The 16424-nt window shown below is 40.1% G+C and overlaps 1 protein-coding gene and 1 long non-coding RNA gene across 8 annotated transcripts in view; one reads left to right on the top strand and one right to left on the bottom strand.

Annotated features, from left to right (window-relative positions):
- Positions 1 to 872: 872 nt before the first annotated feature.
- Positions 873 to 3686, top strand: LOC108234178. Its single transcript, XR_001808514.3, has 3 exons — positions 873 to 1657; positions 2004 to 2114; positions 3410 to 3686. It is a non-coding gene; the product is annotated as an uncharacterized LOC108234178 (long non-coding RNA).
- Positions 3687 to 4193: 507 nt separating this feature from the next.
- Positions 4194 to 16424, bottom strand: part of usp45 (ubiquitin specific peptidase 45) — a 36429-nt gene continuing 24198 nt past the window's right edge. For 3 of the 7 annotated variants that reach the window (XM_025005271.2, XM_025005270.2, XM_025005272.2), the window contains exons 9-19: positions 15567 to 15654; positions 12404 to 12485; positions 11938 to 12029; positions 11067 to 11123; positions 10841 to 10972; positions 8739 to 9414; positions 8554 to 8651; positions 8343 to 8429; positions 7927 to 8071; positions 6530 to 6612; positions 4194 to 4787 (exon numbers count right to left, since the gene is read on the bottom strand). In XM_025005271.2, the coding sequence (XP_024861039.1) occupies positions 4575 to 4787; positions 6530 to 6612; positions 7927 to 8071; positions 8343 to 8429; positions 8554 to 8651; positions 8739 to 9414; positions 10841 to 10972; positions 11067 to 11123; positions 11938 to 12029; positions 12404 to 12485; positions 15567 to 15654 (1753 nt within the window). In that variant the 3' untranslated portion in view covers positions 4194 to 4574. Of the gene's footprint in view, positions 4793 to 6464; positions 6613 to 7926; positions 8072 to 8342; positions 8430 to 8553; positions 8652 to 8738; positions 9415 to 10840; positions 10973 to 11066; positions 11124 to 11937; positions 12030 to 12403; positions 12486 to 15566; positions 15655 to 16424 lie in introns of all 7 variants that reach the window. The other 4 variants (XM_025005274.2, XM_025005275.2, XM_025005273.2 and 1 more) reach the window with 4 other exon arrangements.

The raw sequence follows: 16424 nt of genomic DNA, 5'->3' as shown, positions 1-16424 counted from the left end.
TTGTGGGAGTATCCATTTACAAAATTCGGGTGGTCTGAGATAATATCTTATAATGTACAAATTCGAACTTTAAAAAAATGTCAGACAACTACTCTACAGGCTTTCGAATTTTATAAAGACTACAATAAAGAACAATAAAGACTTTCTTTCACGACAATTATCTTTCTTAACAACCATTTCCTATGTTGACAAAGGGCGAACAAGCAGCACCTAAAAGCAGCACGAGCAGGGACACGTGACACGCTGAGCGATTTAAAAAATGTATAAATGTCATGAAAGGTTGGTTTTGATGCACTCACGGCTGAAATAAACATGCAAAAGATTTACGTTTGATTTGAAAAAGCAAAAAATTACGTTTATTTTACAAGAACATCACAAAAAAACAAACAAGCATCTTTTATTAGGTCTAAATCTAAGCTGTATTATTCTCTGCTCTTACGGCTTTCTAATACGGCTTATTAAAACTGACAGGCCTACACAGTTTTCTATAAAGTGTTGCAGGTTTGCTAACTTGCGACCAGTGTTTAGAGTTTTATTCATAACAATTACTTTATAAAATATGCTTTAACTTTCAAATAACTGAGCCAGAGACCTGGGTCAAACAGATTCTGTCACAAGTTGTGTTGAACAATCAATTGAAACAGCAGACTTTCAGACAGAAAAACTATATGACAGAAACACAATTAGGCCAGAAATGATAAAGTAGTCAGCAACTAAACAATGGATACACATGGTGAGGAGATGGCTACTTTTTATTAACGTATACAGTACAAATGTGTGTTAATCATTGAGACATATTATAGCTAGAGACAGGTTTGGGATCTGGAAGTTGAAGCCATAAAGAACAAACATTCCTTAGTGGCTGGCTGCAGTACAATTTTTACCTTTCACCCTTACATGTAAAAGAATGGGACACTTTCCTGGCAAAAAAATACAAATACACTTCAGATCGTATTTTCAGGAGTTGATTTTGTTGATTCATGTAGTTCTTATTTTGCTTCTGTGTGTTCAAATATGCATTATTTCCCATTATTTCCCATTATATGAGGCCTAACGAAAAGTGTCGTTACACTGTGATTGGCAGCCTGTTAGCGAGTTGGGAAGGAGTATGAGCAGGACTTTCAAATCAAGGGTGCAGCCCCAGATGCCTAGTGCGTAGATGCTGACTCCAAAAATACAACATGGCAGCACCCCCCCAAAAAAGAAGACATTTTTACTTCAATTTTGAACAATGGGAGAAGGCAGAGATGCTTTGTTTATCTTCATTAATGCTGATGGTGTCAACAAAACACCAAGGAGGAAAAATATCAGTATGCATAGTTTACATGTGACGTCACTCTTCCAGACACTCCCCCTTTCGTCGCCATTGCAGCCGCGGCAGAGGAGAAATCTTTTTTTTTTTTTCAATCGCGGGCTCATTTTGACTGTATTCATTATAGGTGTGCAATGGTTGTTTTGTGTTGGTTTAAAGGATGTTCTAACCGTGCAGACGGTTTGGCAAAGTGTAGTTTTCACTACATTCCAAAAACCAGGAAACATGAAGGACCTCAAACGGAGGAGTTGAGTGCGAAACGTCGGCGAGTCTGGCTAGAAAACATCGACCGCAAGGATCAGCCTTCGAAGACGTCTAGAATCTGCTCGGACCACTTTAATTCCGGTAAAAGTAACATCTTAAAAATATAAAAGTTCTGTTATGTAATGTTAGACTGTAATTGTATGTGTGGTAGAATTACAGGTTTCATGATTTAGAACGTCTCTGCTGTAGATAATTCAGCCATGCCATGTGCCAAACCCCAAAGCTACAGAATTAAATTTAAAGGTAAAGGATTTTGTCAATGATATAACAAACAGAACAATGATAAAAAAAAAAATTGTTATGGTTGATTGATAGTTACAAATAAAGCACTGGCACCATTTTAGGTCTGATTCTAGTCCATAAACACACTGTCAACAAGGTATGCCTACATGTTAATGTATAACATTGTTATTACTTACCCTGCCAGTCACCAGAACTTTCTTAACATGGAGATGTTGGACATCCTTTACAAATCCGTTGAAACACTGATTGTATGAGTCCATTGCTTCCGGGCCAATGTACCCACATTGACCAAAGAGTAAGTAAATACCTGGATTTAGTTTGCTTTGAAGCCATTGTCTAGTGCTTACCTACCAACATGGTGAAAATATTGCGTTGTGCTCTTCCGGATGAAATTTGTAGGAACTATGCATTGACCTTAGAGAGGCAATTGTTGCATCTAGGAAAGGTTACAGGTATTTTTTACAAACAATTTAAAGTTAACCATTTTAAAGAGAAAGATTATTCACAAGTGGAAAACATTTAGGATAGTTTCTAATCTTCATCCCAGCAAATTTACCCCAAGGTCAGACCGTGCAGTGTTCGGACATATTGCAAAAAACAAAACAAACCTAAGAGCTTCATCTTAGACTTTACCGGCCTCAGAGGATAAATATTAAAGTTCATGACAGAATATTAGAAAAAGACTGGACAAGTGTGACTTGTTTGAAATGATGGCCTGGAGAAAGTCTCTTCTTTCTAGATTAGGTTTGCAAAGTTGCACCTGAATGAACCACAAGACTTCTGTAATAATATCCTTTGGACACATGAGACCAAAGTAGAGATGTTTGATGAAAACCAAGCACAGCATATCAGCACAAACACATCAGACCAACTGTCAAACACAGTGGTGGAGTGCTGATGGTTTGGGCTGGTTTTGCAGCCACAGGACCTGGGCAACTTACAGTCATTGAGTCAACCATGAGCTCCTCTGTAGACCAAAGGTTATTAAAGTCAAATGTGAGGCCATCTGTCTGACGGCTGAAGCTTGGACCAAACTTGGTCATTAAACAGGACGAGGATCCCAAACACAGCAGCAGCTGATCTACAACAGAATGACTGAAAAAGAAAATAATCAATGTGCTGCGATGGTCCAGTCAAAGTCCAGATCTCAACCTGACTGAAATACTAACACCCAACAAATACTAATACCCCACATTCCTCTACAACCATGCAAGAGACTGATAACGTCAGAGGGGAAAAAACACTCTTGAAAGTTACTAATGCTAATTGAAGTTCTATAAGCTAATAAATACTTGGGCAGAATTAGTTTTCACACTTCTTTTCCATGATGGCGTGTTAATATGTGTTATAAATAATGACATAATGGCATCTGTTATGTATATTTTTTTTTACACTTGGCGTTAGACTCATTTTAGAACCTGGTAAAGACCCAATCACTTTTATTATGTCTTAATATATAAAAACCCTATAGAGGGTGGACTTTCATTTTCCCAGGACTGTAATCACGTTTAGCTTTTTTTATGCAGTAAGTCCAACACCTGAAATAAATGTATCAGCATGCCTTTCTTTTAATAAAAGCTGTCTTTGCAGGTGCTGTTCAGTGTTGTCACGAGTTACGTTGGTGTGAAGACTGCAGCGTTGCTTTGTAAGAGCACCGAGAAGAGCAGAGCCTGAGGCACATGCAGTCCGAGCGCGTTGACGTTTGCATGAGAAATCACGTAGAGTTTGTCGTGCGTGTGTGCGGGGCGAGGTGAGGCTGATGGTGACAGCAGCTCGCCTGGTGAGAAAGAACATTTTTAACCTCCTCGGCTGGTAAACGAGCGGTCCAGCAGCATCTTATTAGTTTCTCGCAGGAAGTGGGGGAGGGGGGGGAGGGCACGTTTCATTAACTGGGATTAAATCACATCAAAACGCTCCAGCAGCCATGTCCTCGAGGCCAGAAGTCATCCTGCCCTCCTTTAAAAACAGACATACATTTCAGGAGGGATTTGCTCGTTTTGTTGGTGGCCCGCCTGACAACCGGTCCGAGCGCTCCGGCTGCATGACAGGGACGTCACAGCGCGTGAGAGGCAAAGGGACGCGCAGGGAGATGCTTTTCGACGCTGCCCTTTTCACGAGTCCTACACCCACCTCCCTCTTCACCAGCTCGCGACATGTTCCGAAGCAGCACTGCTTTGCACCCGTCAGGGCCAGGGACAGGCCAAGATGCTCGGAACGCGGCGCCACGGGATCCACAGTGACAGCCGAGGCGAAGGGATGGCTGGCGACGTCTCGGTTTCAGAGCAGGGAACATTAAATCTCTAGTGATCGCTCCTCCACTAGCCGCGCTGCACGAGGAGTGACACAGGAAAACAGAATGAGTCCCCGCGGCGTGTACGTTTCAGAAATCTTTTATTTCCATACAGTGTTTTATACTCATTCCAAAATGAGTTTGTTCAGAACAGAATGTTAATTTCTTTTCATGAAGCACCATGAGTTTATATTGTCTGTTATGTACAATTACATATACTCCATATTGTTTTTTGCTTACAGTAAGTTGAACTGTACACAAATAAAACACTCATATCCCTCTTTGCATTACACTCAGCATGTTATACTCTCACCATGCGCAGGTTTCTAAACCCTGAAGCTGAGGCACTAAATTGACCAGTGTCAATCAAAGCTGCTGAAACCTCCTACTTTGATTGGCAAATTTTTAACGGATTTATTTACAGAAAAACGTAAACAGCTTTGATGACGTGAACCTTTAAATTTCCTAAAACACGTTTCTTTCAGGTCGTTTCTTTTGATTTTTCCAATCTTGTAGATGGCATTCAGCAGTCAAACACCTGCTGCGCTGCTTGCTCCATGTAAAACATCTCAGGGTTGGTGACAGAGCCCGAGCATAATGAAGGCAGACTTGGTGCTTTGTTGATTTAATAAACGTCCTCCGTGTTTGTTGGAGAGGTGACACTGAAGACGAGCACCGCTGACCTCGGGAGAGGATACGAGAAACTCAATTAAGTAAACTGTTCTCTGACTCAAAAACTTGTCTTTGGCAAACACTTTTCGTCGATAGTCGCACATTTATACATTCCAATGTACACAAGGGGAAAAAAAAACCGTTTGAACGAAGCACGTAGGCTGTAAATCAACTCCTAAAAGGTGCTATCTGTAGCAGTTTGTATTTGCTGTAGTCGCTCGTTTTATTACAGTAATATTATAAACTGTTACTAGTCAAGGTATAATTGCAACCAGCTGTGGGTTTTTCTAATTAAAACAGACAATTTCTAAAGACTCAAAACAATATATGTCTCTCCAAATACTGTTTATTCTCCAGCAGAGAAAAAAAAACAAAACATTTCTCTTCTGGTTTTTAAAATGATCTGTGAGGAGTCCTCAGATTTTCTTCTACTGATTGGACAAGACTGCTGATGCGGACTTAACCCATCGTGACCCGACGCAACGTTTTTGCGACGATAATTCTCAAGCCTGAAGCAGAACAGGCCTCATGTCATGTCAGCACCTTAAAATAAATATTGTCACTTAAAATACTAAGATAAACTTCGGGGGAAGGTCAACAATTTATAATGAAAGCTGAAACTTCTCAGGGGCTGAGAAATAATAATAATAATAATAATAAAAGGTTTAACAAAATTTTACCAACAGCTCTCAAGCTTTGAAAGGTTGATTTGGGAGGATAATTTCTACAGTATATCATAAATTATTAATGTGGAACAAAAGGCTGTAATGATCAGAAAAAACACTTTATTGTCCTGTAAATAAAGGTCAGTGATCAGACTTTTAAAAGTTCACTTTTGTCATTAATTAATTAATTAGTTAATTAATTAATTAGGAATTAGTGGTATAACCAATTCAGACTTTCACCTTTCTGTTAAAAATTCAACAAACTACCCCCTTCAGGTTGATGTTCCCTTTTTTTAAAAATCAGGTAAAAGTCAAAACATACCCACAGTGATGGTGTGCGGTTTGATTTTGCTGCTAAACTTATAGCGCTGACATCGTCAATATCAGAGGTTAACACTTTCAGATAAAACAGTTGGCGACACTATTTATCCATCCTGGTGGCTTTATAACAGAACGAGTCTAAACACGATGACAACATCAGCAGGGTGCCGGATCAACCTCGGACTTGGAAAACACTGAATATAACCGCGATTAGGTTCCCCGACCGTGACAGGCTGAACTGATACATGTAGCACCTTTAGGTTACATTCATCTGTCTTTTCTGCATTCACTCCCTGACACACATGCGCGCACACGCACACAGAAAACCTGACATCAACAGCTCAGTGCTGAGTGCAGTTAAACATGCTTGTTAATCATTGGAGCAAACCCCATCATGCAGTTCGTAGCTCGATACAAAATAGAAATATTGAACAGCTCAGGTTCGATACGCAATCTTTTCTCCTTAGCTCTTGTTTGAAGACCTGGAGTTTTAAATTAGGATACGAAATAAAAATCTGTGCAGTAAACTAGAAATTAGGTTTAATGTTTCTGTTTTTCTTGCATTAAGTCAAAGGAGTAAACAGTTAAGTATTTCCCTTTTTCTTGCCTCCTGTTAGAGTAAGAGGAAATGGGGGAGTTTGTTTTTTTCTTTCTTAAAAGGAAGAGACAAAGTCAACCAGATATGCAGGGAAAATACTTTGATAGCTGGTTAAATTAGAGTATTTCCTCATAGAAGAGCAGATATGCCTGAGAGCTGAGTACCCTGGACTCTGGTACCGTCTGAACAGTGGTGTCACTGACGTACACCCACTGGCCCTGGGAGCTGCTGCCGGCGTCTCTCGCACCTAGAAAACACACACAAAAAGTCTAAACAAATTTACATTAATTTAATTAAAATGTCCCAATCCTTTACATAGAGAGAAAGGGTGTAGACATTGTATTGCAGCCAGCCACTAGGGGGCGCTCGTCCTTTGTTGCTTCAACCTCTGGCTTTTAGCCCCGTCTCTAATTATAATACATGAAAAAATTGAGATGCATTTTTTTTTTTTTTTTTTTTTTACTAACAACAATGTTCTGTTTCTTTACATAGAGGGGGCAGAGCCAGCCGACAGGGAAGCTGGTCCTGTTCCGGTTTCAGTTTCTGGGTTCCTCACAAAAGGCTAGATTTCCTAAAAAACAAACCCTAGCAAATCCTGTTTCTGCCATTGTAGTTTCATTTGAAAAGGATTACAAAGTGGAAACTACAGCTATGGGTGAGTTACACGTTTGTTGTTAGAAAACTCTGCAACACTGATTCATTGGCCTGAATAAAATGAATAAACACAGGTATCAGCAAAGGTAAATGTGTTTCACTGACGTGTTTTCAGTAGCAGGAATTGTGTTAGGTGAATGATAATAATCACAAGTCTTCATCCCAACCAAATGAACACAAGAGTAGGCAACAGCCTAAAAATAAAAATGTGGTTTCTAACATTAGCCCTCGTTAAAATGAACATGATACTTTTATGTTTTATTGATGTTTAAATCAGATTTTCCTTCGTCACACGTCAGTTTCTAATTTCTGTGTTCAGAATGGTGTTAAAAAGACTCAGTTCAGCACAGCATGATAATATTCATTATATTAATTATTTTAAGATTCATAATTGGTGAATATTTACATTGGCAATTATGAAGGACTTCTATAATTAACAACTGTTTGCTTAATGCACATTAATGTTTTTAAGCAGATAGAAGTAAATTTTGACAGGTAATATTTTAATATCAGTATCTTGACAGACCCATCTAGTCTGCTGTTACTATAGCAACGTGCTTAAAGACTGTTCCCTCACTAACCACAGCCTTCAACTGTAACATGTTCAGTCTTGTTTAAATAAGCTTATTAGCAGCAAGGACAGACGCTTCCTTGAGTTTTTCAGCCATCTTTCAATACTAATCAGTGAATGTGGACGGTTTCCTTGAGCAGAGGAGAAAAAGAGAAAGCAACAAAGCTGTACAGAACACAAAGAAGACCTGTATTCAGTTCATGCTCACGGTTAGAGGGAGTCCAGCCTTTTGCTGAAGAAATGTTGACCATTTTAATGAAATCAATAAATATGTATACAAATAACAAAAAGGGTCTGAGAAGAACTAAAAAAGAAAGAAAAAAAAAGATCCCTGACCTGACAGGTTTTTGTGGCGCTGTTCAGACTTCCTCTGGGGAGCCCGGACTTTAACATATGCGGTGTAATGGCCTCCGCGCATTGAGCCACTGTGCTCCACAATCCCATAAAGGCTGTACAGGACACGCTCACCGGCTGCCAGGTTCTACAAATCAAGAATGACAAAAGAAAAAGAAACAAAACTGAATAAAAGACGATAAGGAGAAGCAGGTTTCCAAGAGTGGCACCAACCCCAAACAACTAAAAGTAAATTCAGTAAATTTAGTGAATGCCTTTTTTTCCCCCTAATTTGGTCAGAAATCTTTTACTGAACAGATTACATAAACGTAAGGTAGTTGAAATATCTTCCAACTGAGAATAACATGCGTTTTGGATTTTTTAATGAGATTACAGCAGAGGAAGTGTCATCGTGATACCTTGCAGGATGCGGAGCAGAAAGGAGCCAGATCCAGGATCAGAGGAAAATCAACATGGCGATTCACCTTCCGAAGGTTCATCCCTGCCTTAATGTGTGCAAACAATCCCACACACACACACACACACAACGAAATAAAATAACAGTAAGGCACCCGAACCACAATATAACCACAGAGTGGCTCTAACTAAAGCAGGCGTGTGGCTGCTTACCTGGTGGAAACGCTTCAGGTGCAACGTGATGACAGGAGGAAGCAAAGATATCAGCATCTGCTTTCTGGCACTGGTGTAGATCTTCTCCACCTTCTTATCTGAGCAAATAACACACCGACATGCTGGAGTTCGCACTGGCCCTTCAGACAGAGGCATGAGTGTGGTTTTCAGACGGTTTGCCTTACCTGCAGAGCTGCTTTTGCGCAGCTGCTTCTGCCTGCGGTCAGTACAGCTCTCACACAGCAGCTTGTTGTTTCCCATCAGCAGCTCGATGGAGGTGAACTGGTGCAGGCAGGACTGGATGGAGCACTCCTTGGAGCTGGGGGTGTAACTGTGGGACAGAGCCTGGAACGCTCCCTGATGGTGCTGATGGTGGAGGTTCTCTCTGGTGTGAGTCTCCCCCTGCTCTTCAGGAGAACAGTGGGTGGGAGTGGAGACGTCGCTGGGCGCGAAGCCGAGGTTGACTTTGGCGACTGCTGTAGCCAGCTGCTCTACGGCGCCACACTGCCTCGCCGAGGACGACGACGACGAGGGAGATGAGGAAGAGGCAGGGGTCGGGGATGGAGTGAGGGTGGATGTGGACGATGGAGTCGACATGTGACCGTGGCTGTGGCTGGAGACGCGCGGGGCCCACTCGCTCTCCGAGGCCTCACTGTCCGCGTCGTTACTGCTGTCCTGAGCTCCTGAATCTCTTTCGCTGCCATCTGACAGGCTGCCAGCCGCCGCCATCTTGCACACTGAGACGCCGCGAGCTGACCCGCCAGCTACACCGCCAGCTACACCCTCCTCCTCTGGCCGCTCGGCGCCACAGGCTGCTCCTTTTTCCTCCACAGAGCTGGAAGACCTCCTGTTGAGCTGTTTCTGTGGGGGAGAGGAAATGAGGCAAATACAGTGGGGCCTCTGAATCCGCATCATCCCTGAACGCCAAATTATCCTAATCTAAAGGGAGTACAAATATACATTTTTAACCCTGAACACAAACTTTTCAACTCTGCCTGTAATGTATCTCACTCTTTCACCCACTTCACACTCTGCTTCTTCTTCTTCTTTATCCCTCAAATAAATGGGTGAAACTGGGTTCATTGTTTTTATTAATCAATATTTTACTAATATTTCATTTGACAATTATTCTAGCAATGTTATTAGGTATGAATATTGTCTCTATTCTGCTGAAAATGACTGATTGTGAGTGTTATGTACCTTTTCAAGGGAACTGGGAACAAATTAGTTTAATTTCCTTTATTTTTAATTTCTTCTATGTACAAGTTTTTATGATTCAAATAGCCTGTTTAATCAAATAAATTTGGTTCCTCTGTATCCTTTCAAAGACTCAAATTTGACTCTTATTTGAATTTTCAGCTCTTTCAGGCAGGGAGAAATGATTTTTCATATTAACGATACTTTTACCGCGGATGATAAAAATAAACTGTAAATGCCGTGAGCTGTTTACAGAGATTTCTAAAGCAAGACACTTGACTTAGGAGGCGTCTGTAAGCTAATCTTGACACTGGAATGAAAAGCTTGTTCACTCAGCTACAAAGCAAAAGCAGTGCATGACAGATAGTGGCACACTGCAGTAAGCAGCCTTCTACGTTGCAAACCATAATAAATATGTGGTGAACTTTACTCCTTAATTGTGCTGCTTCGTGTATGAGGAGAGTCAGAGATGACAGTCGACTGAATGTGTCCATCTGAAGCATTTTACAAGCTGCACATGTCAACGTTCATCATTTTTCTTAACCTGAACTAAAAACAAATAGCTACCGTATTATTAAAAATCATCCATCGTATTTATGATTATTAGTATTTTATTACAGGCTATAAAGAAACAATGCAAATCATTTAGAAGCATATTTTTTATTTACATTAAAAAAAAGCTAAAAAGCTATTTTTTTTTCTTTTTAAATGATAAAATCAGAACAATTAGACATCAGGTAAATCACTGAAATGTCTATATTTCGGTCAAATATTTTGGAAAAGTCTGTTTAGAAGGAAAAAAATCAAAACAGAAAAAGCTGCCTAATAAAACTAAGTTACTTAGTGAATAAAAATGAACGAGAGAATCACTTTTTTTTTTCTTTAGGTACAAAGTAGGGCTGCACAGAAATATGTAAACATGCAACAGAGATATTATTGTTGAACATTAGAAGTGTTAAAGTCCCATTTTCTTCAATCAGCATTTACATTCACAACAATTTTTTGTTTTTCAGAATTTCAATCACAATCATCTTTTTTAGGGCAGTGGGGGTCAGCTTGATTAATAAAAATGTTTTTGGCCCAGTCTCACCTGTCCGCTCAGCTTCCTGGTGTTCTTGTTGACAGAGTGCGCTGCTGAAAGAACCTGTTCATTGTGAGCTGCATGAGGGTCCTGCTCACGGGGGCCCTTCCCCAGGCGACCGGGGTTGGATGGTTTTGATATCTGAGGAGAACAAGGAGAAACCAAAACTAACTTTACCCGTTGAGAGCTATGATTCTCTACATGATTCATAACGATTATGTTTTTAAGAGCTCACCCTCTCCTCTATGATGGGTAAAGAGATGTCTATAAAGGCTTCCTTTACTGTGGAGATCTGAAAGAGAACCAAAATAACATCACCTTATATTTATCTAGACTTTTCAATTTCAACTTGGACAAAATCTGCTGCAGACATTTAACGCGTCTAAAAGAGGCAGCTGCTGTTTCTCGGTTTCTCCCTCTCCTGCTCCACACCTGGCGCCCTCTTCCTGCAGGCACGTTCTGCAGTCTGCACGGTGGCATTTGTTTTCTTCCCCACGCAGGGCTCTCAATAGAAGTGCCTGCTGTTAACGGTTGGTGTCTGAGCTGGTCCTTGAAGAGCTTTCCGTTTGCTTTCGAATGACTTCGCTTGCGCTTGCTCGAGCTTTTTGTTCTTATTGTGTGATTATCATTTTATTGTAGGTGTTGAAATTAGAAAGGTCCCCTGGGTGTCACAGCTGGTAAAAGAAATTGATGACTTACTTCTATTTGTCCTGAATTTAGCTTAGTGAAAAATATCTGCCCATTTATGAGGCTAATGAGAAATACCTGTTCTGCTGAAATTAAATGGCATTTTAATAAACTCCATTCAAAAGTCATAAAGCAATTGAAGCAATAAAACCAAAATAATAAACAGTATAAAGGATATCACAGCCAATCTTGATGGGGTCACACATATATAGCTGCTTAATAAGACAGTTGAATAAAGTGTTGATATTATTGGACATAGTGTGCTTTATTTACCATAGGTCTGAAGTATCAGCACAGCATATTAACCTATGCTTGTTTGTTTCACACACACACACACACACACACACACACACACACACACACACACACACACACACACACACACACACACATCCTTCAACTTTTTAGCATTTACTTACATGCTCACACTCCTCACACATAATTGTGTTGGTAAGCTCGCCCACAAAAATGCGGTCCACAAAGTTCATCTTCACACCTTCTTTACCGTACGCTGATGAGAAAAAACAAACACGAGACGATTTTCAGGGAACCGTGTGGTATGTGGGAATCACTTGTAATGAGTTTTAACTCAACATAGACTGTTACGCAGAAACTGATGCCATTAACAAAATCACTTACACTAAAACATGATATTTTTCATTGTCTGTTGAAAAAAAATGTAGGTTGAGAACAAAGAATTCAAACAAAGCAGGTAAATGAATAAATTCCCTAGTAATACAATAATCTAGAAGGTTCATCATGAACGTGCATCCTATTTGTCCTTTTTGATTGTCCCCTGCCTTCTTGGTATCTGTGTTACCACTAACCAACACAAGGTGGGACTGTAGATCTTTGATATGTGTGTGGTGCCATGTTTGCAGGAACCTTTGACTTGGCGTTTAGTCTCCTCATCTGCTGTCTTCTCTGTGGGGTTGTTGAAAGCTTTTAAAATGGCTGCTTTCACCCTCTGCAGACAAAAAAAAAAAAGATGAAATAAAAAAAAATGCAAAGGCTAAAATTTCAAGTGGTTTTCATAGATGCACATTAATTATATCGATTATATAACTAAACCTGTGTGGGTCTTTTTGGGACGGGGGGAGGTTCTTCAGCTCTCTTTAATACAGCCATTAGTGGGATATCACAATCTAGCCTGCAGCTGAGTTTGACAGGTATACCTATTATTAGCATCATTAGTGTAAAATAATTATTGTGCTTGTCTAAAAACGTTACCATGTGAACCTCTTAATTAACTGTGCATGTTTGCGTGAGTAGAAGTTTTCCACAGGGTCTCCTCATTGAAGCTGACATGGTCAGTGAGTGTGTTGGTGTGAGAGCTGTGAAGAGACACAGCCACTGCAAAGCACCAATCAATAGATAATTGGCCATAGTCTCTGTCTGAGTCAAGACCAACCAACCCCCATTGTCCCAGGACCCACGCACCGGACTGGCTATTTAGGTCAAAAAGCCCTGTTAATCCCAGTCTGGCCAGTCTGCAAAGTCAAACCAGGCTGTGGGTCGCCAACTAATTAATTACCAGTAACCCCCATGATCCCTTTCTATCCATGAAATAAAAGGGTGCGCTGTCCCAGAGACGATGGGCCGCAAGGGAGGGGGTGTCGGGGGGTAGGCAGAGGGTTGCTGGTACAAGAGTGCAGGGACTCAGATTAAAACGAAGACAAGGCTAAGAAGGCCGGACAATGACTCGAGAGTGGAATACCCTACCATCTCAACTAATTGGCGATAATTGACTGAGCCCAGATTTGCATATTCAGATCTCAGACACTAATGGCCAATCAACACAATCACTTAGGGCACTTAAAGGTTACTAAGAAAGAAGAAGAACCAGCCGCTTACAGGCGCACACACACAAGTGATTATCTATCACTTGTACCGCGATGAGTTTACTTCACAAACACCTTTGGGAGAAATGAAATTCGGTCAGGTGTGATTTTATAACGGTTTGTTTAAAAACTAATGTTTGTGTCATGTTTGAAAAAAAAAAAAAAAACAAAACGAAAAAGCTACAATAATTACCACATTTAGTTGTTATATTTAGTCATTACAAAAGTAACTGGGATGATGTGCTCATTTGAAAAAATATTCAACAATCTATTGTTAAAATGCCACAGTGTGTTTGCTGTATAAATGAGTTTCTGAGTGAATGAATAGAGAAACCCTCACCCCCCCGTTTTACTTCTTTGATTTGATTGAGAGACTGGGTGATGATTGTGTGTGTTTGTGTGCGGGAGAGGGGGGGGGGGAGGCTGCGGGCGACCCTCGAGCACAATGGAGCGGCCCTGGAGCTCATTCAGCAGCTGTGGGTTTCCCAAGATCATACAATGATGCCGGTAGTGCCACTTGCAAGTCCCCTAAGTGGCACAACTGTTAGTGTTCACAAGTTTGAATAGAAGCAGGGGAGCCTGTCCTGCGGCCCCTCCGAGGCCCGAGGCTGACCACTAAACACACCCGCTAACTTCTCCTCCTTGGTTCCTGCAGTCGCTGGTGGGCACTCCAAAGAGCTGCTGCGGGGTCTCCTAATTGCCCTGTGAAAGGTGGGGGGGAGGCTCCGTGCCAAAAACATGGCACCATAAGGTTCGCACATGACAACTGGCAATGGGAAAGAGGGTGGACTTTCTTTTTCGATGACCGTATATGGGATAAGTTTTAAAAATGAGAGACATTTTGAGAGAAAAAAAAAATACTAATAAGGCTGATAACTGAAACCTTTTTAATTGTAACAGCGATTCTAATGCTGTGTGGCTGTTTAACTCAGCTGGATATGTGGAGTGCCTGAAATCAGAGACCCTGGAATTTTGTTTATTTGTTTGTTTGTCTTTTTACCCAATCCAGACCTATATTTGACTTCCACCTAAAACTGGATTTAGACATCTACAAAGCTTTCACCCTTTAGGCAAATTTAGCCCAATTTTAACCTCAACTCAAAAATGCTGTATGAACTCAAAGCTGATGTCTACATATGAGCAGCTCAAAGGAAGGTAGGTAGGTACATTCATTTATATAGCACTTTTCAGCACAAGGCGACCAAAGCGCTTTACAAAGGGACTTGAATGCCAATATTTTACGAACTTGCTGATAGTTTGTGTTCCTGAATAGCTTGGTATTGCGAACAATTCAATCTGATTCGCAGTCAGAAAGAGATGCAGCACCGTTCAAACAGTTTAACGTCTCGTCTCTATAGCTGATGTTTGGCTTGCAGCTGCGGCGGGTAGCATGCAAGCTGAGCTGAACTAAGTCAAATAAAAAGGTAAAGAAGATGTGTATGTTAAGAATTTAGTGATTTTTCTTTAAATTGAGAAAAACTACTGCCCAACTTGTCCAATAGTCAGCAGAAGAAAAAAAAAACCTCTTTACTCAAAAGGTTGGGAAGCAAAACCATAAGTCTACACTCCCCATTTAAAGAAAAAATGTATGCAGATGCTTCGCTTGCATCTCTGATCAGACGCCTGTGCCTTTGACAGTAAAATTATTAAGTGCTGAAATGGGAGACTTTCAAAACACGGCACTGTAAATTTATGTGCTGGATTATTCTGATTTTGCTACTAAATCAGCTGCTTGGGAGTAAAATAAGTTAAATTTAAAAAATAACTAAATCAAACAGCTGTGAGGCTGTTTGTTAAGTCCCTCGTTGACTTGAGCTCAAAATGTTGTCTATGTCAACAGCAAGATATACTGATGCATTTTATTTTAGCCTCAATTACTTGTATGCTGGCATTTTCTAATCAAGATAAAATAATAAGGACAGAGAGATGACAGGCTTACCAGCAAGACAAAAATAAAAGGGTATATTTGTGTAGTTTTGCTGTAATCTGAAAACAAATGTGCACAAAGTGTCCAGTTTTCCAGCAGATTTGGTTCAGCTAAATGAATAAATCAAGGATGTACACGAGTAAATATTTGAAGAATCTTTCTGGTTTAAAAAAGCTGAAGGTTTTGCAAACTTTGGGAAAATACAGCCAATAATTCCCCAACCAATCTATTATGGTTTTACAAAAATCAAAAGAAAAAAGCAACGTTTCTGTAAACTCACTTTAGTTTCTTCTACTCGTATGGAGTCCAGCAAGTAGTGCAGAAGCTCCTGACTGTCTTGTTGTTGGTAGCCCTTAAAGCGTGGAGCTCTGCAACAAAACAAAACAAAAAGAAAGACTAAACTAAATGGAATAAAAAAAGAAACTGTAGAATAAGAGCACAGTCGAACAGCATTGTGGTGGGAGGGAATCTTCAACGTTTAACAAAGATTCAGCTGTTGGCACGCAACAAAAACTGAGAAGACATAATGAACACAATCAACAAACGAAGAATTCTCCAAGTAAAAAGGGAACTGTAAGATCAAAAATACCGTGAACAAAAAAAAAGAAATCTATAATTATCCCATGTGAATGTCTTTTTTAAATTATTCTCTGCCGTAGACAGAAAAATCCTCCTCTCTGTTGTACACAGTTTACCATTTTTATATTTCTCTCACAGATGAATCAGCTTGGAACAAATGAATCCAGGCTCCAGATCTGAAGCCAAACATATTCTGATTGAAGGTGCGTCATTGTGTGCAGTTTGAATTCATGCAGACCGACAGGTGGAAACTGAGCAACAATAATGAAATACTGCTGCATGGAAAAAGTCATACTTTGTGTCTTTGCAAAACAGGAAAATAAATCATTATCTAAATGCGTTTGCTAGAAAATGTCTCATGTACAGGTGCTGGTCATAAAATTAGAATATCATGAAAAAGTAGATTGATTTGAGTAATTCCATTTAAAAAGTGAAACTTGTATATTATATTCATACATTACATACAAACTCATATATTTCAAATGTTTATTTCGTTTAATTTTGATGATTACAAATGACAACAAATGAAAATCTCAAATTCATCATATCAGAAAATTAG

Source organism: Kryptolebias marmoratus, linkage group LG16, assembly GCF_001649575.2.
Source record: "Kryptolebias marmoratus isolate JLee-2015 linkage group LG16, ASM164957v2, whole genome shotgun sequence".
Classification (NCBI taxonomy): domain Eukaryota; kingdom Metazoa; phylum Chordata; class Actinopteri; order Cyprinodontiformes; family Rivulidae; genus Kryptolebias; species Kryptolebias marmoratus.
This window is presented reverse-complemented; position numbering and strand designations above follow the sequence as displayed.